The 24,266-nt window shown below is 39.1% G+C and overlaps 1 protein-coding gene across 1 annotated transcript; it reads left to right on the top strand.

Annotated features, from left to right (window-relative positions):
* The first annotated feature begins 784 nt into the window (after positions 1-784).
* On the top strand, positions 785-24,164 carry LOC124167685 (maltase A3-like). The gene is made up of 10 exons (XM_046545672.1): positions 785-1,035; positions 2,409-2,588; positions 7,363-7,523; positions 9,154-9,279; positions 10,841-11,085; positions 13,350-13,542; positions 16,126-16,384; positions 21,182-21,377; positions 21,456-21,605; positions 21,903-24,164. Exons 1-10 carry the CDS (start codon positions 852-854, stop codon positions 22,039-22,041), a joined length of 1,833 nt encoding a protein of 610 aa, XP_046401628.1. The 5' UTR covers positions 785-851; the 3' UTR covers positions 22,042-24,164.
* Positions 24,165-24,266: the final 102 nt, after the last annotated feature.

Raw genomic sequence — 24,266 nt, forward strand, 5'->3', positions numbered from 1 at the left:
CTCAGGTGTGTGGCGGCCTTTATTCCCCAAGTTTATTGTCTATTTTCAAAATATTTATCTCCTTGGAATCGCTGGAATCAGAATCGAGTTTAGGCGATCGATTCTCGATTCAGATTCCGTGCCAGAGAATCGCTGGAATCGAGAATCGTCATTTGGAATGGACTCATTTCTAGTGTTTATTATCATGGAATCGATGGAAGCAGAATTGAGTTCAGGCGATCGATTCTCGATTCCGATTCCGTGCAAGAGAATCGGTGGAATCGAAAATCGGCAGTTGGAATCGACTCATCCCTAGTAATTATCTTCCTGGAATCGATAGAATCGGAATCGAGTTTAGGCGATCGATTCTTGATTCCGTGCCAAGGAATCGGTGGAATCATGAATCGACTTTTGGAATGGACTCATTTCTAGTATTTTTTATCCTGGAATCGATGGAAGCAGAATTTATTTCAGGCGATCGATTCTCGATTCCGATTCCGTGCAAGAGAATCGATGGAATCGAAAATCGGTAGTTGGAATCGACTCATCCCTAGCATTTATCTTTCTGGAATCGATAGAATCGGAATCGAGTTTAGGCGATCGATTCTCGATTCCGTGCCAGAGAATCGGTGGAATCGAGAATCGTCGTTTGGAGTCAACTCATCCCTTGAGCAAATGTTCCAGCTCCGGATGCAGTGATGCAGTATCTTCCCCGAAGTCTTACGCAGTTCCTTTATCATCACGAGACTCACTCCACCTTTCTGACGTACCTTGAGAGTCCCTCTCCCCTTGGTCCCACAATAAAATTCCTTGCTTGAGACGGATCCTTTTCAGTCTCGGCGCTGCGTTTCCACAGTAATCGCCGACAAACAATGGCGTTCCTCGCCTTACGTTCGATCCTTGTCCTCAGCTTGGGGTTGTGCTCGCTCGCGGAATATTCCATTTGGAACCACACGAGGGGTAAAGATCTGGATTGGTGGCAGAAGACAGTGATTTACCAAATATACCCGTTGTCTTTCATGGACAGCAATGGGGATGGATACGGTGACATCAAAGGTGAGTGGAGATTAATTAATCGTAGGATTCATAAAACTTTGGCGGTCCATGTTTGTTAATATTAATGGGGGCATCCATTAATTACGTGTGGCGTTGAAGGGGGGTAGGGGTCCAGCTAATTCTCACCAAATCTCACGTGGGGGAGGAAGGGGTCCTGGCAAGTATCACGTAATTTTTTTAATCACAGCGATATTGAAGGGGCAGATGATTAATATTAAAATTAAGGGAATATACGATGTCTTAGTTTATAATTTTTTTAGATGTATCTAAATAAAAAATAAAATTTTCGGTCAATCCTGAGATAAAGTATTCTAAAATATCCGAGAAAAGTTAATGAAAAAAATTTATAGTAGTTAAATGTAACGCTAGTAGGAAAGAGAATTTCATAAATTTTTCACACATTACATGTGTTACGCTATGTCTCAGCTCTAACATCCAAAAGTCATAGTCCTATGACAATTAGGTTTAGAAGTAGAAGCATTTGAGATAGTGAAAAATTAAGTATGCTATAATTGGCGTTAGGAAAAGAAATGCGTTAGCAAAGCGAGCGTTCATGAACAGGAAGGAGCTCGTGAGAGGATCGTTTTATATGAATTTAAGGAAAAAGTAAGTGAAGAGTTTGACCTGGAGTGTAGTGATTTACTGTGCAGAAACATGAACACTTATGTAGGAGGACGAGAGAAGAGTGGAGGCATTCGAGATATGGGTGTGGCGAAGAATGGAGAAGATGTAGTGGACGGAGCGGACGGAGTGTAGAGGAGGAGGAACGACGAAGTGCTGGACATGGTGGGTGAGGAGAGTCAGCTTCTAGATGAAATAAGGGGGATACAGAAAGTATGGATGGATGGAGTACTTAGCGAGGAGGGGATGTTGAAAACGTTGTTGGAGGGTAGAATGTTGGGCAAACGAGGGAGAGGAAGGAAGATAATAGGATTGTTAGATGGAATGAAAGGGGTTAAGCCTTATTGTGAATTGAAGAGGGAAGTGCTTGAAGGAAGGGGAGGCTCCTAGAATGCTTCTTAAGTACTCCATGGAAATCGTTTAAGAGCTAGTCGTGAAGCGATGAATGTATGGGTAAGTATGTAATGTAAGTGATGCATGAGGGAATGACGGACAGTAGGAGGCGCGATGATTATTAATTTTGAGGTTAAAGGTCGAGTTGCTTGTCGAAACGTTGGAAGTAGATATGGAGGACCTTACACGATGCAAGACCCGAGAATACTTCACTGCTATTGTTCGCCGGGAAAGAACATTACATCAAAACAACTATATATAAGCATTACTAAGGGATCAAGGCATTAATAAATTTATTATGTTGCATAAGAGTATTGCGCGTGTACTAATTGGGGGTTAATTAATTCTCAATATGAAAGGTATTACGATGAATATTCAACACTTGAAGAATCTGGGAGTGGACGCCGTGTGGATTTCACCCATTACGAAGTCACCGATGCGGGACTTTGGCTACGACGTGTCTAGTTATGTGGACATCGATCCACTCTTTGGAACAATGGAAGACTTCAAGGCGCTGGTCGCCAAATTGAAAGAATTGGGTGAGTACCACTCATAAATAACGTTATTTCCTGGATAGTAATCAATTTATCATGGTGTAATATTTGTATCCTGCCTGAAGCGAAATTCACATAAGTTTCCATGTGTAAAAAATATACAAGGGCAAACTTAAAAGTAAGGTCTCCATTTTTTTTACCACTGAATATGACATTTATGTACATTGTTGGATACATCGTTGGAAAGGATAGGGCTTCAGCTATTTTTTGATGTAGTTACCACGACGCTCGATACCTTTCTCATCCGTATGATGACCTTTTGAATCCCGTTGTCATACCAACTTCCGTCCGCGTTGCGAAGATATACGTTAACCTCCTGTTGCACCTTGTCGTCGGGTGGCATCATAGTTTAGACTGTTGCTTCGCCTCTGGGATATAGTGGTGAGCACAGGTTTCATCGCCTGTTGCTATGGAATCAAAAAGTCATCTCCTTTCAAAACGGCGCTCATCTTCTTCCGCACATTCCACGCGCTGCCTCTGGTGGTCTTCGGTGAGCAGTTTGGGCTTCCACGTGACGGTGGAAGTTTTTGCGGCCGGAAAGGAGCTCGTGGCACCACTTATGAACGTAATTAAAATCCATACATTTTTCACTATATACTTCAACCAGTAGTAGTTTCCTTCATCAAAGAAAACGAAAGGCATTGATTGCGATTTGTTACCCACAATTAGTGTATTCATAATATATAAATTATTTGGTTTTAGAAATCCCAGTTTAGACGAATGCCAATGGTCAATTGTCAATGGCGGCCATGCGATGCCACTCCACGTGGCGTCACAGGGACCTGGATGCTACACGTGTAGTCAGGAGTTTTACATCGTCTGAGATTACCAATGCATGCATGAGGTACAAAGCTTAGGGAAACATCTCTTAATGATCACCTATTAAAATTGCCTACGGTCGGAAAGTTTCCTTCGTTTAATAGGGTGTTAATAATCCTTATTTAAGCCAAGCGCTACCTGTTAGCAGCTTGTATCGTAGAGGCGCGCATAGCCTCGCACCAAGGTCGCTTCACACGGCGGTAGCCAGAACCATAATGACGTCACACGGGCTTTTCCCAGCATTCATGCTTAGCTGTCGCGTTTTCGCGCGCTTGAAAATTTTCAAATTTCATTTAATCGCAAAAATATATATTATCATTTAAAAATCTCAAAGCATAAAATACGTACTCCAGGAGTAATAGTCTTTCGAATTAGGCTATAAAAATATAGGAAACCCCCTATTGGCGATAAATTTCGATAGGTGCCACATTTTTTTCGGTCTAAAATCGTATGACAGACCGAATTTCACACCTGAACGGAGATGTTAGGGAAAGCTCCATGGGGATTGGTGCTATGCCAACAGTGAGCGGTCGAAAATGCTCCGCAGGAGTCGAGAATGGTAGTGGAGGAATCCAGGAACACGATGGTGTTTGAGGATTGCGCCTAGCTGTTCATGCGGCGGCGCAGCGACTAAGGAGACCTTATTTTTAAATTTTCCCTCATGTAAGAAATAAAATGCGTTACAAAATCTGGATGTTAAGGGGAGTTTTCCGTAGCCCGCAAAGCAGGCCTCTGGTTCATTCATAAAGAATTTATTATAATGCGTATATTATTAATATTATTCTTTAAATCAATTGATCCACTCCCCTCCAAAATAAATGTGGAAAATAGTTACGGTAAGATTGAAGTGAACAAAATCTAGATTACGCGATGGATTTCATGGGTCGGACTGTCTATGAATGTAGCGTACTTTTTTCATATTCCTTATTTCGAATGGAAATTCTATTTTCATCAAATTGAATAGTCATGAAAAAGGAAATAATTAAGATTTTGATAAAAATCATCTGACAATTGTTCACTTTGCTGTGTCCCTTATTAAATCGGAAATTGGGGTTTCAATGCCGCATCGGCTTTTGCTTATTGCACATAAATCATATTCTTTCTAGTTCATTTTCACTGCGAGGGTCGGGTTAATCAATAATTATTCAAGTGGAATCTTTAAATAAATATAATTTTAAATTGTATCGTAATGGATTACTACTAAGCGAATCTTAAAGTTTTACGACCTGAATCCAAGAGCCTAAGCAAGTAACAGTTTACAGCAACAGTTAACTCCTACCTGGAGTAAATAGTCAACTGTGCTGTTTAATCTGGCCGGAAATCACGATTCCATACCTTCAACTGGAATGTACTAGTTAAAATAAATAATTACGGACAAAAATATTCTTAATTCAATCATTCACTCGCAAATGAAAACTTAAAGTTTCAAAAGTAATCACCTATTTTGAATGTTAGTGACGTAATCAGAGTTATCTGATGACGTCACTAACATTTAAGAGATTTCTGATGACGTCTCAAACTTTTAATTTTTTTGCTTCGCCCTCTGCATAGCCAGGGGAGAGTGTGAAGTCCTCCTAATAATTGGACTGAAGCGACAGGTTACATTAACAACTTCCAAGTCCCTAATTACAAAAGCTGGTAACTGACTTCGATTTTTAACTTGAGTTATTCCCATGCTACATTGACTGATTCAAATACCTTCATGGAAATAATAAGTATGATTTATGGATAATGGCGAAACAAAATCGTCTACTCGATATCCAAGACCTCATGGTAACTTTTGCTGAAAGAGGTCTTTAATCGAAAGTATGGAGTGAAATCCTTTAATTCCCGTTTGACTATGGTTGATTATAATTTTTATTTCACAAAAAATACTGAAACTGCAAAAATAAAATTATTACATATTTGGGGAAGGTTTGAGAAACCTTTATCGTGGACTTTTGTTTAGGTTACCATGAATTTTAATTGGTGACCATGCAATGGGGCGTAAAGAATTTAGAAGGATAAATACACCAACTTTTCAAAATAATTAATGATAAGGTACTTTTAAGAAGTAAATTTCAGCTAATAGGCTTTGAGTAAAATTCGCAAATTAATTTTTGACTGTTTTTCTTTTACAAAGTAAACTTGAATTTTTGGCGCAATTTTTTAACGAGACGGTAATATATGTTAGGCTGTTTTTCCCCAAAATATAAATATATTCGTCGGAACGAATTCAATTTTGGAATCGGCAGGGTTGTCACACAAAGCAAAAAGTCTATAAACTTGGCTTATCTGAAAAGGCGTTTTTGCACTACTCATCAAAGAAAAAAATCAACCTAGATGTGGGCGTACAATTACTTTTTATGGGAGTACTTACCCGGTGATTTCAATTGACGTCACAATGCAAAGACAAATAAGGATGTATTCACCTATTGCGTATGACAAACTGTACAACACTAGTTTATCTTGGGTGCATAAACCTTTTCCTTCTCGTATTTGTTTCCTGTATTACGAAAATTTCTAAACTGCTCAATAAAATTTTATCAGAACTGAGCGAATACCGAATAGCATATCCCAAATAATTCATGCGCGGACGCGGACGGTGGCAATTTCGATAATCAATTTTTGGTATCGATTTAAAAAGATTATCCGGAGATACCGAGGTCGAAGTAAGCGAAATTTGCATTAACATCCATCAAATGCGCCGATTTGTTGTGTTTAACATACATCCAACGTATAAAAAGAGTTACATGATGAACGGTCATAACAAAAATAAATATAAATTCTACATGATAGTGTCAGACTGGTCATGTACAATGTGTGGAGAATAAACCGCTGCTATTAAGCCCGTTTTGGCAATTAACTGTGATAAATATAACATTCAAGGTTATATTGACGAAGTGTAAGGTTTATTTAAAGAATTTTATGCTTTTACGATGAGTGAGAATGATCAACAAATATTGAGAGCATGCAACCCGCGTGCCACCTAAAGTTGTCTGACTGAGGTGGCGTGCGTTCACTCTCGGTGCAATATCCCGGGAACCAAAGGGCAGAAATGAAAGATATTTAAGGTGATACACTGAAAATGTCTAAAAAGTCGTTGTAGAAGACATAAAAGTGATAGAATAATCCAAAAGTGGCATCATTTTCAGGTATATCCGAAAAACGCCCAAAAATAACAAAATTTCAAAACTGTAAGTGCGATGCGGCACGTTTTCCCGGTACCCGATTGCAAAAATAATTTTTCTGATTTCTTTCCTCACCACATGGAACAAAACTTGGGGCTTCCCAAAAGAAATTCGAAAACTTTAAAAATAAAGACCACCCTAATATACATACATTATTTTGATTTACAAGTTAATTTTGTACAAAATTTCTATCATCTCCGAGCAAAATCTCCTTTGATGCTCAAATAAATTCAGGTCCTTACATGGGATATTAAAAGAATTACAAATTCTGTTTAAAGGGGCATTTTAACAATTATCACTTTTAAAATTCATGACGTAGAAAGTCCTCTTCTACCTTACTTTTCCATGTGGAACTCTCATACATTTTGTACTAGACTACTACTTTCACCTTCATTTATAATGTCATACAAAAACAATTAATGTTTTTGTAATATCCGTGAATATCGTTTTTGAAACTCTGTATTAAGTATATATATCTGAAAATATTTGTATTTTGAGTGTCATACTCATAATGGTAAGTATTATAACGAACGTTATACATGTACCTCCAAACCTCTATTGCACTCTCTAAATCATATGAATGTATTTTTTTGTAAACGGGTTCTAAATCACGGGATTCAAATCAATAGAATGAATTATCCCAGCAAATGCGCCGAAGGCGGCAAACCCAAAATCAACAGTATCGCGACTGAGAAAATTGACACAACATAATTCATGTGCGTACGTCACTTAGCAGCTTTTAGATTCAACAATTTGTATTTCTTTCCTAGGTATCAAATTGATATTGGATCTCGTTCCCAATCACACCAGCGACCAGCATGATTGGTTCAAGAAGTCTGAGGCAAATGATCCAAAATACAAGGACTACTACGTGTGGGCAGATCCAACGTTCAGGCCTCCCTCCCAGAATGCTTTCCCACCTAACAATTGGGTAATTACTGGCTTTTGAAAGTACTGTTAATGTTACTGTCAATATACAATTGACCCATTCGTTTCGAAATTAGCAGAGATTTGCGTAGTTTACAACAAATCCGTCCCTCGCGTTGCCATCCTTGATGGACCGCGAGGGCATAACACCTAATACCATGAGCCACGGTATAATTGCCATAGGAATTAAAGAACCTGAATAGTGTAGTGGTATGCGCAGTGGCGCCGACTCCATGGGACCTGAGGGGGCCCAAGCCCCCCAAAAATTCGTTACAGATGTGAGGAAAAAATTTGTCAGGCTAGTCAATTTTCCCCGGAGTGTCCAGATATCGAGATTCGAGTGATCAGGGTTCTAATGTTGATCATACGACTCCTCTAAAATGCTTAAAAAACTTAAAATTCACTACTTATAAAATTTACCGGGGCAAGGTCCTCGGTTTGGGCCCCCCCAATATTTTTTGTAAGTCGGCACCCCTGGGTATGCGAAGTGGCCCGGAAAGCCAAAGGTCCGTGGTTCGATTCCTGGTCCAGGGGAATTTTTTCTCATGGCAATTCTTGTATATTTCACCGCCGTTCACGTGGCAGGATTAGAAATATCACACCTACCGCTTTGCGCGGCTTTAGCGCAGGTTTGTGGCTCTCAACCGGTTGTGGCTTCTTGGAAGTCCTTTCTCCCTCACCTTGCCGTCCTTGATGGACCGCGAGGGCCTAACACCTAGTACCTTGAGCCACGGTATAATTGCCATGGTAATTATAGAACCTGGATAGCATAGTGGTCTGCGCAGTCGCCCGGAAATACAAAGATTCGGGGTTCGATTCCCGGGCAAGGGGAATTATTTCTCTTGGAAATTCTTGGTTAACAAATCTGTCAATTTACGTGGCATGATTTTCGAGCTCAAAGTTTTACAAAGCAATCCTAGTAAAGACGGTGAGGAAAAATTGTGTTATAAAATTTTAACCTTGGATAGCTTACGTCTGTAGGAACCAAATTCCTGATGATATTTAGGTCAGAAGCGCATCATTTTTAAACTTCAAAAACTTTTAGCCAAGCGCTCTGATTGGCCGCGAGTTTGCCTTGTTGCCGGATGCTCAGGACAACTCACGACTTTGAATGTTTTTCCTGCCGGAGACCGCGATGTATATAAGGCATATGGCAACAGGGCAAATGGCAAATGGCAATCCTGCCATTTCCCAGAGTTTTATCGCATCAAGTGTCCTATCACGACGCCATTACACTGGGCTATTCTACTATGCTCGAATACGCTTTATGCTCTCATTTGATAAAGATTGTACGCAGTTTTTTCAATGCACAATTTTAATAAATAAAAATTAATGAATATTATATACTGAACTTGTGATAATATCATGTAAGATTGACCCTCTCGCAATATGTGTTGCACTATAGTTTTCTATTAATATCTTTGTATCATTAGTTTCCAGTGCCTTATGATACAGAATGTGACTTGTGGGTTTATAATGTATTCGTAAAGTCTAGACGTCATTAGATAGCTGAACTGCACTTCCTTTCTGTAATAAACCGTGTTCATAGAGAATGTTCCCCGGGCGAGAAATTATTGCGAGAGAAATTAGTTTAAATAACCCGACATTAATCAAACCTTTGTTTTAATCACAAGACAAGTGCCTTTGGTGGATCAGCCTGGAAGTACAGCACAAAGCGAAACCAATATTATCTTCACCAGTTCTCTGAATACCAGCCAGATCTTAATTACCGGAATGAAAACGTTACGAATGAAATAAAGGTGAGTCCATTTTATGCTAATGCATAGTTTAAAACGGCATATAAGCCGTATGACTTAATGGAGTTAAAATGCCATTCCTCTGCATGCGTAAGAAAGATGGTCTAGGTAACCATTACGGCTTACGTGTAGCCAATCAGAGGTCATCTTATGCTATTGGAATGGCATTTCGACGCATATATTCATAATCAGGTAAACTATTCTAAATAATAGTTGACCTTGACACAGTTCCACATATTACTGTTCCACAAATAATTTAATATTGCCTACTAGTAACTGCGGCTTAACGTCATTATCAAGGCAAACTTAAGTCTAAATAATGACGCTTGGGCTTGGAGTTAAGACTTTTTGTTTGGTCTTGATAATGACGGCAAGCCGTTGAGAGTAGTAGAAAGCATTGAATTATTTATGGAACAATACTTTGTTTTCGGTTTTTTTTACTATGAATTAGGTAATCTGTAAAACGAATTTGTGACTAATATACCGTCAATTTGGACCTTCATGTGGTGGTAAAAAATTTAAAATTAATATCTGCCAATATAGGCGAAATTGGGGGAGGGGGGGGGGGAGGGCACGTGCCCCCACCTGATGCTTAAAAAATAGACAAGATTTTTAATACGGTTATCATTACGTTCGTTTTTTGTTTTGTGTATTTCGCAGCTCCAATCATCTAATTACATATCACCATTTTTCATATTAAAATAAGGAGAATATGTCGTGCATTTATTGCTGTGTTTTTTAATCTCAAATATGAGAAGACCGTTTGCCTGTCAGGACCCCCCCCCCCCCCCCCCCCAAAAAATAAATAATCCGCCCTTGCTTGCCAATATTTCAAAATAATTCCTTGTGACAAATCATGTTTAAAAAAATCACTAAGTCATTCTTAACTGATTCCATTATAAGGTTTCTTGATTAAGCCTGAATCAAACGATCATTTTTTTCGTAATTTCCGAGTGATCACTCGCAAATATCGTCACCGGCAATTGTTATTCGCTATCACTCCAATGATGAGGATTCCCATCACTTTTTTCATCACTCGTCTGGTAGCTCTTTCCGTCGGTGAAACCGTCACTAAAACCCCATATCAGCCAATCAGAACGCATTTCCGTACGGAGCGATTGCAGCGCAACGTTTGGCAAACGTGGGAACGACATAGATAGACAAACACGCTATGTATTTTCGTCATGCGGGTCCTATGACTACTAGCTGCGATATCGAGAGTGATGCAAAAGGCGACGGCGGGAGGGACCGTGTGATTCAGAAAAATGATCACTCGAGCGGTCACTTTTCCGGTCGCGAAAAGCGATCGCTCGACTGATCACTTTTCGCGACGAAAAAAATGACCTTGTGATTCGGGCTTTAGTTAACTTTTACTAAATTTCTCTACTTTTAATAATTTACCTACGCCTGATGATGATGAATCCTCTTCGAAACCTGGGTCGCTTTAGGTAAAAAATAATGGTATAAGTAAAAGCTAAATAATCAAGGAACCTCATGCTCAAAAATATTACTCTACTTGCTTCTGAAGTATTTTCCTTGGCTAATCGCAAGTTTCTTAACCCAGGAAGTCATGAAATTCTGGCTCGACTTGGGCGTAAATGGTTTTCGCATGGACGCCGCCAACCATCTTGTGGAGAAAGAGGGCTTCCCCGATGAGCCGGTCAATTTGGACTCGGGCGTAAGCGACCCAAATAATTACGGATACCTCAAGCACATATACACGATGAATCAACCTGAAACGTTTGACGTCCTCGCAGATTTCCGAGCGATGCTGGACGAATACTCGCACAAAACGGACAACATCACGAGGTGAGTGTCTCAGTCACGGCTTATTACATTCAAATTCATGCATGAGGTTCGCGGGGTCACCGTACATCCATATATTTTAAGTTATTAGCGTGTAAGTCTGCCTGCCTTGAAGGCAGGGTTGGCAAGTGAAAAGAAAATGTTTCATTTCGACCCGGAGGGAAACGAAAATAAAAGGCCTATGTTTATTTTCGCTCCCGCACGAAACTAAAATCACCAAAGAGTTGAGTTTCGACCCGAGACAGAACTTTACACCCGGGAACGAAACTAAATTAATCGAAACTCTGCTGCTCATAGTAAATTTTCGATCCCATGGGATTATATTCCTTTACATTAAATATAAAACTAGCATGCAGTATTCGAATCCTGATCGCTCTCTATATTTAACACGAAACGATTAGTGCTTGTACGTAGCCTTATAGCGAACGTATCCCCTCGATTTGTCGACGAAATATTTCTCAGAACGCATAGATATTTTCTTGAAAATATGCTCAACATATTTCGTTGAACACATGTGGAGCATATGTCTACGTATATATGCTCAACATATTTCGTTGAACACATGTGGAGCATACGTCTACGTATATATGCTCAACATATTTCGTTGAACACATGTGGAGCATATTTCTACGTATATATGCTCAACATATTTCGTTGAACACATGTGGAGCATATTTCTATGAAAATATGCTCAACACATCGTCGGAACATATGCTGGAAATATGTCGAGCATATGTTGGAAACATGTGGTTTTAAACATCTGTTGAACATATTTTAAGTATATGCTCATGTTGTGTACAAAACATATTTCCCTAAAATAATCTATGCATATGCCCAACATTTCTTGTGCTACTAGGGCAGAAGTTGAGTGGAGGAGGATAAGGGGGAATAGTTTCGATTAATTACGTTTGACATACGTGTAGACAGGTTAAAACATCGAGCTTAAAAATCGAACGGCCTGTCTGCGTTCACAGTTCTCCTGGTAGTAAAGTGGGAACAATGTGAGTGCCCCAATGCCTCATGTATCTAATACCGGTAGGCCGAACCTCTGCTTCATTCAACCGTACTTCGGTGTGTGGGTCGAAACTAAACCGTTCGAAGGTGAAGCACGTGGTCACACTGGTGCGAAACATAATCTGCGTTTCGTTCCAGAGTTTTAGTTTAGTTTCGCCCCGAAGTAGTTTTTTCTCCGATTTTGTTTCGACCCTGTTTTTTGGCTCCCTGGGTCAAAATCCATTTCGTTTCGTTTCTACATTCCGCTCCCAGGAACGAAATGAAAATTTACTGGTTTGGACTTCCGGTTCTTTTCACTTGCCAACCCTGCTTGAAGGTAAACTTCGTGGCCCCCATTCCTCGCACCCGCGACGGCGAGTGTCGAGAGCGGCAGGGAGTGAATTCGTGGATTGGAGTCGAAGTGTTCTGCTCGTATTGAATGCGGAAATAAAATGCAGCCTCTCGAGTAGTCCTTGTCTCCTCTCGAGGAAAAGATATCTCCGAAATACTTTACACGAGAGGATTCCATTATACCGTTTATGTAAAAAACGATTCACTTGAATTGGAAGCATAATATAAATTTCACCATCGTTAAAAAAATCAAATTTTTGAAATCAATTTTGACAACTGTTTTACCAACATATGTGCTACAAGAGCAAAAATCAGCTTGATATGTAGTTAACGCATGCTGGTGTGAACGCATTTTTGAATGATTCCAATATTGCTGCACTCTTAATGAATACGACTTTAGAAAAAAATGAAATTGGCAATACCTAACAAATAAGATAAACAAAAGATACATCATCTAAAAACCGCACCTCTAAAACCACGAATACTACAAAAGAGGATCCCCATGTTGGCCTCTAAATGTTCTATCACCCATCGCGCATTTTTATGGGCCTACAAAAGTCGCCACTCGCGTCGCTGACGGAAAAATTGATCCGAGTTTCATGGGGAAATAAGGTGTAATTAGGGTTGTTAACCGAAATTTATAAAAATGATGATGTTATTTACCAAATTCATAACTTTTCAATTCCTTGCAATTACAAACATTATAATACAAAATATTGGGGAAAAAGTGGATCGCATTGTACTCATCACCGCGCCGCGGACATTTTTGAAAACCGATTAGAATTCGACCGAAGTGGCAACAGGAATCAGGCTTCTATGGGATGGAATTGGGCATCCTCTCTGCAGTCAAATATACCAAAATTGGTTAAATTGTAACAGCAACAGTCAACATTTATACATGCCACTGATTCGTTTGCTTCCAGGGTGATGATCACCGAATCTTACACTTCAACCGACGAAATAATGAAACAGTACGGAGATCAAAATCGTTCAATTGCCCATTTTCCATTCAACTTCAACCTGCTGGCAGAATTGGGGGATGAAGCTGACTTATTCGATCTTGCAATTAATGATTGGATGTCCAATCTACCGCAGGGTGCATGGCCTAACTGGGTGGTAAGTATAGAAACTAACACCCACGATTTACAGATATCACAACCCTTGAAAATTAAGGTCTCCAATTTTTTTTTTGTGGTTCACATGTTATCCCTTGTGGGCATTACGCCTTTTCCTGGTGCAATCGAATGCCTTTTGTCAATGTACCGCGTCTTTAGTTCTAGTTAGCCCTTAGAAGTTTGCTTAGGCTCTCATAGTGCCCATCGTAGTTGATTTTTGTATCCTTTGGTACGATATCGACCAGCAACACGCATTTTCTGCCCCATAAGACGGATGCCCGATGATTTTGAGAATGCCACTCCTCGTCATGTACGTTGAAGAGGCAATCAGTAAATTTTTGCGCCTCATCCGTAAATTATTCAAGTCTATGCACTTCTTCCAATTGGCGATGAATTTCAATCGGAGAAACAATCTCCGCATGCAAAAACTTAACGATAGACCGCAGTTTGCACTTGGCGGGAGCAGCAATCGGAACGCCCATCGCGAATGGATAATTATAACGATAATTATCCTGCTTGTGCGGCAATGTATATGCGAAGACAAGGGGAAAGGACCAACAAACACAACAGAGTGGCTAGAATTAGCGTAGTGCTGCATGCGGCGACGCCCAGGATTTGGAGACCTTACTTTTCATATGCCCCTCGCAGGGGCGCAGCTAGGAATTAAGGCTAGGGGGGTTTTAGGCGCAAAAAACTAGGGTGGAATACCCGCCAGGGTAAGCGGGAGGTGCAGGGGCCCTCCACTACAAAAAATTTCTTATAAATGGTCAAAAATGGTGAGTTTTGCGGCCCTCTGAGAGATATTTTATTAATAATTTAGTGAAATGGATTAAACTTCAAAATTTCTCTGAGCTCTGGGGGAGTTTATCCCCCAAAACCCCCTCGCGGCGCCACTGGCCCCTTATACAGCTTCTGTGACCAAGGTATTTTAGATATCTTGGTCTATTGCAGAGAAGATTTTTCTTGAAATGTATCTCATTGCTTAAATTTGAGGACACTCTGCAAAAATCCAAGTCATCCTCAATGTAAAAGGTTTAAATAAATTGATGAGACACTGAACGAAATGAAGTACTATGGGGTGCATTATTTACAGAATAAAATCAAATTAAATTTTTAAATGAATCTCAAGTGGTCCCAACTTAATATGCTTAAAACGATTTATAACAGGAAAGACGTATATGACGTGCATGCTAAGATGGACCGAAAAATGACTTTTTTTCAGGATCAAATTTGCTTTGTGCGGGAAAGTTGCAAACTTATATTGGGGTATCAGATCCGAAATTTTTTCAAAATCGAATTATATTAACCATTGCAGCCCGAACCCTAAAGTTAAAAATTTTGCGGGAATCCAGGATGATTTTGGAGACAAAAACCTATTTAGAAGACAGTACTGTAACTAACTTTCCCACTTATTCGGCTTCTAAAAGTAAAAAATTTTAAGTGATGCTAAACGCAGCCGGACAATTTGTATGGTATGCGGGTTGCCGAAACTAAAAAAATTTTAGTGTCCATTCCCACCCACCGCAAAACCATTTAATTCCTTAATTAAACTTAGAGCTCAGTCTAATAGAGATTAAAGTTATACCCATCATAAATTATTTAGAAAATGGGCTTAGTTGTAGTAATTTCTACTCAATAGTTTTTTGTCTCCAAAATCAGCCTGAATTTTCGGAAAATTTTAAACTCGAGGGGTCGGGCGATAGTTGTTAATATAATCTAGTGGGTCAAGCCGAGTCTCATCCAATCTCACGTGTGGGAGATGGGGGGTCCTGGCAAGTATCACGTAATTTTATTTTCCGCAAGAAACAGCGTAAAATTGCGATCTTAATAATCTTAAATACTAGTCTTAACTAGTATTACATAAAAATAATTAAGCAAATTAAAAAAAATAAATTCAAGGCAATGAAGCATATTTTAACGTATTTAGACTGAAAATATACATTATGAATAATCTCATGTGAGATTAGAGGGAGAAAGGAGGGGGTAGAGCCAAATCTCACGATATCTCACTAAGGGGAGAGTAGGGGGTGGGGCTAAAAATCGCTGAAATCACCTAACTTAATCATTGGATGCCCCTTTTGATCCAAAAGTTATGTCGTAAAGTTATCTTTTTTTTGTGCCAGCTTTTAATTAGTGGAGTGCGAAAATATTAAATAACGCGTGCACAATGAAGTAATAAATTACATAAAATGTGTTTTTTCATTTTTCTGACCTCTATATTCAATAACAAATTTAAATCTTGTGGTGTAGGTCTTAAAATTAACATGCAAGTTTCACCTATAAGTTTCGGTTTATTTAGAAACCATATTCAGGGTTCGAAATGAAAATTAGTACATAATTTTGATACATAAATATAATAAACGGTAGCAACAATATTTTTACGATGATATAATAAAAAAGATACATTCAGTTTTAAACTAGCAAAATAAATTACTGCATTGCATTCGACCTGGTGGTGACTTGCGCGGTACATTGTTTATGTAGATGTAATAATTATACTTACATGATTTTGCACAACGAGTTGTTTAACGTAACCGCTTATTAATTAGCCAATGTTTCGTCTCACTATTGCAAACTTCAATAGCTTGGAAACCACGATAACCGTCGTGTGGGGAGCAGATACGACCCCAAGATGATAGATTCCCTGAACATGATATCACTTCTACTCCCCGGGACAGCTGTGACGTACTACGGTGAAGAGATCGGAATGTTGGACAACATGGGCATAACGTTCAATCAAACGAGGGATCCCATTGGCATAGAGGCTGGTCCTGATAATTATCTCACAGTGTCCAGAGATCCGCAGAGAACCCCGCAGCAGTGGAATTACCAAAATTTCGCAGGTACGATCTAAAATAGAAAATTACCTGCTTTGAGTGTCATTTTTTTTACGACCGAGTGCTCTCTTGAATAGAGATCACTACCCAAATAAACTTCATTTGAAGTTTTATCATCCTAAATTTCCAATGTATTTTTCCCTGTTTTTGTCGTGTATTTTTATTAGTGGTGGAGTGTTTTCGTGTGGGTTTTCTGCTTTGATTTTTTACTTCATTTCCATTTGCTTTTTAAAAGAATTTTTGTTACAAAAATCTCATACGCCAAGGAGGAAATTCACCATGAAAAGTCATTTACCTTAGCCAGGATTCGAGCCCGGATCTCCCGATTGGAGGGCAGGTATGCTACCAGTTATACCATCAGGCCAACTACTTCCGAAGCGAATCTCAGGCTGGGTTAACTGAACACGGTGTTGACCATAGAGGTTCTGGAGAGGGCGCTAGCTATACCTCCCAGCGCTGGCAAGTGAAGCCAGGGGGGCGTGGCATTTTAGCCCGTCCGCCATGTTGGGTTACCTTGAGTAAGGTAGAAATAAATGGGCTCTTATGGCATATTCGTTGAAGGAAACTTTATATTTTCTCTAATGACAGCTTGAAAACCTCTACGGTGTTGACGTCTGAAGTCCACACTGAGGCAAAGGAGACGGTGGTCGTGCACCCGTGCGCGTGACTGCGGACAAAGTTACTCGTTTTATGAATTGCTTTCCAAAGTCTTTGAAATTTTTCTCCTTTTTCTGTCATCTGACATTTTAAATCCTTTATCATGAAAATATATTTTTGTGTGATTTGAGCCCTTGGACGGAGGCACAGAATATACAGAGAGGACAAAAGCTAATTTCTCCCTTTAAATTTTGTAATGCAGAATGCGCGCGTCGGCCGTGTTCTAAGAACGTCAAAAGACGCGTGTATTCAAATGTACCATTCTCTGATACGCAACCATCACGTCTAAGACTGATTCCCTGAATTTAAGGTGAGGAACTCTGTGTTACATTTCCCGATTATAGTCCTCATTCCCACGCCCTTCTAACCTTCGGAGTTGAATCCGATTGCGGAAAGTAATTCCTCCTTTGATAATATACCTTTCGCGCTGCACAAATGGCAGATGTTTAAACGCGTCAGTAGTCGTAGTCTTGCGAGTATTCATCTGAGTTGAAAATCTTAAGTAAGGATAAGACTTAAAGCAAAGTACATTTTTTTTAAACCCAGAATTAGGCTAAAAAGAAGCCAATTAGGGTTGAATTATGAGTAGAGCAAGTAATTTACCAAGTTTGCTATTTTTCTGCTATACTTCACTGAGGCTTCTAATGATGAAATCCATAACCAATAATTCAGTTGTTACGTAGAAATTCAGCAAGTGAAACACCAAGAAACTAATACCCTGTGGCGGAGGTATCAGGGAGCACCTGTCTGGTGATTGGGGGCCCTCGGCTGAGGCTCATTACGGGGATTTGGGGGTCTTCCCCCGGAAAATATCTGGAAATTGTAACCCAGAGATGGATTATAATGCTATTCTGGCTATTAGTATTGAAAAAAACAGAGAAATTGCACTTTTCCAAAGGTTTATTATTGAAAGTACGACGCGTTTCGACTGCCATGTCATTATTGTACTTGATAATGACCTAACGGTCGAAACGGGTCGCACTTTCAATAATAAACCAGAGGAAAAGCGCCATCTCTCTATTCTTTCATTACTAACAGGATGTCATTCCACTATATCTCGCCTGCTTCTGTTACCTCTATTCTGGCTATTAAAAACAAGATAAAAGTTTTTAAAAATAGCAATTTCGTAAGAAAAAAATACTATGAAAAGGGAGATTTTCACAGCTGAGCATGTTGTAAGTAAATCTGCTGATGAAAGCGAATAATTTTATAACAGCAAAAAAAATTTGATTCAACTAATCTGAGTACTTTATAATTACGCCTTTTATGCACGCTTTACGGTAGACGCGAGCGTTGTCGGCTCGGGGCTTTCGGCGATCGCCGACCGGACCAGACCGTCACTGTTTGCTACCTATCCATTCCTCAATGGCGGCGTTCGTGTAAAAATAAGCGCGGAAACCTGGCTAAATTAACGGCAAAATTAGCGTGAAATTTTGGAACGCGCAGTGTCGTAGTCATTTTTTCAAGCTCTTTTCATCCGTGTTTCTTCGGCTAAAACCGTGAAGCTAGGACATATCGGAATAAAAAGTAACGTTAATATAATATGGAATTGAGAAGTAAACTCTGAACAGTACTTAGAATCAACTCAACTTAATTTCAATACCGAGAGTGCGGCTATTCGCCGTAAGTTGTGTAGAAGAATGATAAATGGGGTCGGGTTGGCGATATTTTTTTCACAAATTCCGCAAAGCTATTAAGCTGATTTTTTAAAGATCTTAATTCAATGTTTCCTTAATACCCTGTATAAATATTCTCGAAGGATGAATTTTAGTAGTCATTGTGAGACATTCTCCATGTTAAAGTTTTTTACTGACTGAAAATATACTTGAAACTACCATTTTTTCTCAGCTCACAGTGGCGTAATTATTGGGGCGATTGATAGATCCCCTTCAAAGCCTCAGAGAAATAAAAAGTTATTTTAAAATCTTGCCTGGATTTGATACATAATAACTGCATCTGCTGAAAGTTAAATTTTAAATGCCAAAATGATGTAAAATGCATTTTCAGGCATGTTATTTTTCAAAAATTTTCCCGGGGGGGTTGAGGGGGTAGCCCCCACTTACCCCCTTAATCCTCCGCAAAGCATATTCCTAGTTATGCCACCGCAGTACTCGAGGAAATAAATGTCAAAATACGACGGAGACTTAGCATTCTGGCGAGACTCGATATGAGGAGCAGAGCTTCCCTGAAGTTGATGCGGTATTTTTTTCCGAAAACATATATCAAGTTACAGTTTATGAGTTGTGCTATAAATATCTATTGTTACAGTCACAGACGAAGGGATATTTTCTCAGGAAATTTGGTTTCTCCCTGATAGCAATTCGAATTCATCTTCTTATCTCGTGAGAAAATCCAAAGATGGACCGAAAATAATCGAAGAAAATCCGGTGGAGAAGCGCGTGCATTTTTGCAAAACGCCTCGGATTGTCCGCTGGCACTTGAGAGCAGGAGTGGAGGTAAAGCGAGCTACTTGTTGAAAATAAGAAGTTGGATGAAGCTGACAATGAGTATCAGATGGGCGTGCCGCTGAAATGGCGTTTGGTAGATAAGAATGTATACATCAGACAGAAATCCATCGTAGCAGTGTAAATGCCGAGACGGCAAGCAATCATTTTTCTGAGGTGGTGTGTCCCCTTAGAATATTTGAAAGAGATGTTAGTTGAATCAACTATATGCCCAATTGTTTCCATAAAATTAAAATATTCCATTAATCAGCTAAATTCCTGTTCGAATCCTTTAAAGGAAATCAAAATTACCCAAAATCTTGTGTTTCCTGCTGCATAGGCAACCGAGTCAAACATTCCCGCATTCATCGTTTAGTATTCGAGGTATTCGAAATTCGAGGTATTCGAATATTCGAGCAATGCTTTAATATTCGAATTCGATATTCGAGTTCGAGAAATCTGCTATTCGACCCATCTCCATTATAAACCCATTTGGGGGGGTGATTTGAGGACTGCTCTCAATAGACTAGAACACTACAAAGTTTGATTGAACTGTGAGACACACATTTGGACACTGCCCTTGTTGGTACACAGTCACGATTGAATGCAAAGCTTGTTCGTATTTAGTTTAAGTATATTACATCATCATCAACTAGTTCTCTACCTCCTGGAAAGTCCCAAACACCAAAGTTGTCTCCACCTCCTCCTGTCCAAGGCCTCCTCTATGGTTTACCTATACCTTCTTTCAAACATCACTACATCTATCATCTTTAGCCTTCTTCCTTCTCTTTTCTTTTCTCTTTCTACAGTTCCCTAGACTGGACTGCTGTGTTTAAAATCCCCTTCCATCTTAAAACATGCCCGATCCAATTCCCCTTTCTATGTTGTTCAGTTCTCAATAATGTTTTTTCCTCCCCAACTCTTTCCAGCACTTTCTCATTCCTCAATTTATCCACTCACTTCACTCTCTCCAGCCTTCTCCACACCCACATCTCAAAAGCATTGATCCTAGCCCTATCTCTTCTTTCCAGCATATAACATCAAGTGTGAAATGCATCCAGATTAAATTACTTTCCTTTGGCAAACCTGGATCTCGCAATTTCTTGTCAGAAGATTCAGGGTCATAAGATATGAAACCTAAATCAATTATGGGCGAAACACAGCGTGTAGCCTATTCCATCAGTTAAAGCATGGAGCAACGAGGAAGCATATTTGAGCGGCAAAGTGCCAGTTTTATGAGAGCCAGAAGATTCAGGGGCATGAGATATGAAACCTAAATCAATTATGAGCAAAACGCAGCATGTAGCCTATTGGAAACTGTGATGAAACATTCTTGTAGAAAGAGATCTAGATATTTTCAATGGCTTATCTTGAAGAAGCTAGCAAGTACAAAAGAAGCAATATGATTGGTTGGAAGGGTTACATTTAGCTATATGCTGATTGGTAATAATTGAATTCACCATGCAATGCAATAAGTTTACATAGTATAGTACTGACTTATGAAACATAATACGTGTACATACTACAAACACGTCGTAAGCATAATGATAATTTAGTTGAATACATAGCAAAAACCGTTATACGGGCTCGAATCCAGGCTGAGAAAAAGGATTTTATTAATAGTGAATTACACTCTTCGTGTAATTAACCATGAATTTTTACATAAAAAATTAATCTTTCTGTCCATTAAATTGGTTTTCAGGGTTCACCAAAGGGAACGAGACATGGTTGCCAGTCAATCCGAACTACAACATCATCAATGTCCAAGATCAGACAACTCTACCAATGAGCCATTACAATATTTATAGGCAAATAGTGCAGCTGCGAAAACTTCCAGGTGTACAGAAGGGGGATTTAGAAGTATCGTCTATTGGATCAAGAGTCCTCGCTTTCAAGAGGTAAGTTGATAAGGTATGTGAGATCCATGGTCAACATCAACCCTGATTTAAGATACTATAATTATTGCCTTCCATTAGGTCTTATGATGGAGAAGAAACTGGAGTTGTAGTAGCAGCCAATTTTGGGGAAGACATATTGGAAAACATCAACCTAGCTTACGTTCTTGATTTATATGACAAAAAGTTGACAGTAAACATCACAACTCCTGCTGCAACGTACAAGCCTGGGTAAGTTTGCTCAGAAATGGTGGAGATATTTAATATGTTATAATACTAAAATGTAAAACTTTTCCATTTTGACTTATCTTTAGTAAGAGAGACTAAAATAGAGTCCATAAAAACGATTTATTATTATAAAAAAAGAAATTAATATCAAAAGCCAAGATTAACATTAATTGCATATTAATTCTTAGGAGATTATTAGAATACACACATTGGCGAGATATCTGATTATTCAAGAGAAAATAATATTTTCAATGTACTGACTTGTATACCAAAATTTCATTCCTTCTGTTCTCAATGCAGGGACATTATAAGCAGTGATGATCTCAGCTTGAACCCTATGGAAGGACTGGTCTTCACATTTCAACATTCGTTAGCATCATCAAGGAGCCTATCAGTGGTATTAATGTTCCTCTCTGTGTTCCTAGTGGTCAGAGTTTAATGGCACAACAAAAAACTTTTGACTGCAATGGCAGCAAAGAGAATTAGTTTTAAAGACTCGCTGAATTCACATGTTTTCCTATTAAAAAAAATCTGTGGATCTTGATTCCTACACATTCACTCTTCTTATCTATTTAATGTATTTATACCTTTTTTTAATTCCTATTACTATAAAGCTTCAACAGGGATGAGCTAATTTTTGTATAATGGTTGTATGAAGTCTGATTCTCCATTCTTTTGGTTACACTGCATCCAGATTTGCATTCAGGAACAGTTCCTCCAGTGATCCTCCAAGTATCTTCAAGTTGAAAGTGCTGCTCTACATTAACTGTTGTCTATGGCACATTAAGATGCAGTGTAACCCAATAAATGGAGAATTATCAGTCACTCTGTGAAAACTTGAGAAGCAACATTAACCCATTGCTGCCCAATCAGGCCTGTACTGGACCCCTTCTTAAGGGGGGTGGATGGTCATGGTCAGAGGGCATCAGTACTGCACAGGGGAGGACTATGGAAATGATCCAGAATGAATTATGTTAATTTAAATTATTGTTTTGTTTACTCAAGATGCTGTTAATTATGCCATTAAATCATTGAAATAAGTTAACTCCTCAATGTTGATATTCAGACTGTTAACTCTGTCAGCTATGGAACAGGAGGGCACCAAAGATTTCCGGGCTGGAGGGTGCACCGAGATATGTCTCGGTGTTCCGGGGGCCCAGCACAGCCTCTGCCCAGGGCCTGACTGGGCCGCCTCAGGCTCAGGCCCAGCCCAGGGCCTGCGCCCCATGGCTATGTCCTAACATTTTGAAGAAAACCCACATTCTCTTGAAGAAAACCCGCACTTCTTATTGCTGTCTAATTCTCACAAATATGTTGATTATGCTCAAAATTACTTCATCCACTTTTAGGTATTCTATTTAGCTAGTCACGTTTTAGCTAGTCTATTTTTGAAGCCAGTCGAAACAAGCCCACTGATTGGTTTGTGAATGGAAGTTCAGAGTGGACACCCACTGCCTATAAATTATGTGCTAGTATCTTAAAAGTGAACAGAAAATTGCATTGTTCTGATTACTTTTACTTTCCTTCATCTGAAAATATGTTTTCCCTTAAGATTCATTGTTTCTATCAAGGTCACTCGTTTGAATTGAACAATTTGACATTCATCTAATGACAATATAACTCATTATCACCCAGTATAGTTATGTGGCTATGAGCCACTCTGAAGAAACAAGATCATCTATCACCAAAAATATTTCTCTGGATAACTAAATACAAGTACAGGAGCAATGTACGTTAATAACTTCCCAGTAGCAAGACATTTTCTGGATTGGGAATTGGGATTAACCAAGGTTTGTAAGTGGGCAACATTGTTGAAAGTTTTCCACCTCAGTAAATGGTCCTGGGTTTGAATCTTTGGACACTCCCAACTAAAATACTCAGCAGAGCTTGTATGCATTCCAGGCAAGTCCATCTCCCTCAATTGTGATCCTGCCCCCAACCTTACCTACTTCATCTCCCCGTTCCCTCCTTGGCCTGCAAAACACCATGGTACCCAAAGTGCAATCATATTAAAAAAACCGGCCATCATATTCTCTTGTACCACAAGTTCTGTTGTATGACTCGCACGTTTATTTTGTGCAATGAATTAAAAAAAACTAATTTTGAAAAAGTCTGCCCCAGATAATAACTAATAAGTAATACTACATGGAATTTGACGGTATGTAGATTATTATCATTGAACAATATTCCACCATTTAACTTTGAAAAGAGCAGAAAATATGATGATTTTAGCATTTTGGGGCTGTGCAATTGGGAGGGAAAGATTAATTGCTTATTTTTCATATGTATGAGGCATATGCATGTAATCAACCACCAGTAAATAATCGAAACAATCACCCAAGCAATCAGGATAAAAATTACGTAAGCACTCAGGCAAGTCCCCAGGTAGAAATTCGACAAGATATTCATCATGATGAGGGACAGATATGAATAGAAGTTCAAAATCATTATTCATTATATGTGCAAGTTGTGTAGTGTTCAATTTCATTTTATGGTTACCCCTTATGATCCATTTTGGGTAATAGTTAAAATTATTTCTTAAAATAAACTATTTTTAACTTACCATGTACTTTGATTTGACGAAAAAATTGTATCTAATGAAAAGAAGTTCTAATAACTCACTAGCAAGTGTACCACCATGAAATAACGTCACCAAAAAAATGA

This window comes from Ischnura elegans, chromosome 11 (assembly GCF_921293095.1).
Source record: "Ischnura elegans chromosome 11, ioIscEleg1.1, whole genome shotgun sequence".
Lineage (NCBI taxonomy): Eukaryota > Metazoa > Arthropoda > Insecta > Odonata > Coenagrionidae > Ischnura > Ischnura elegans.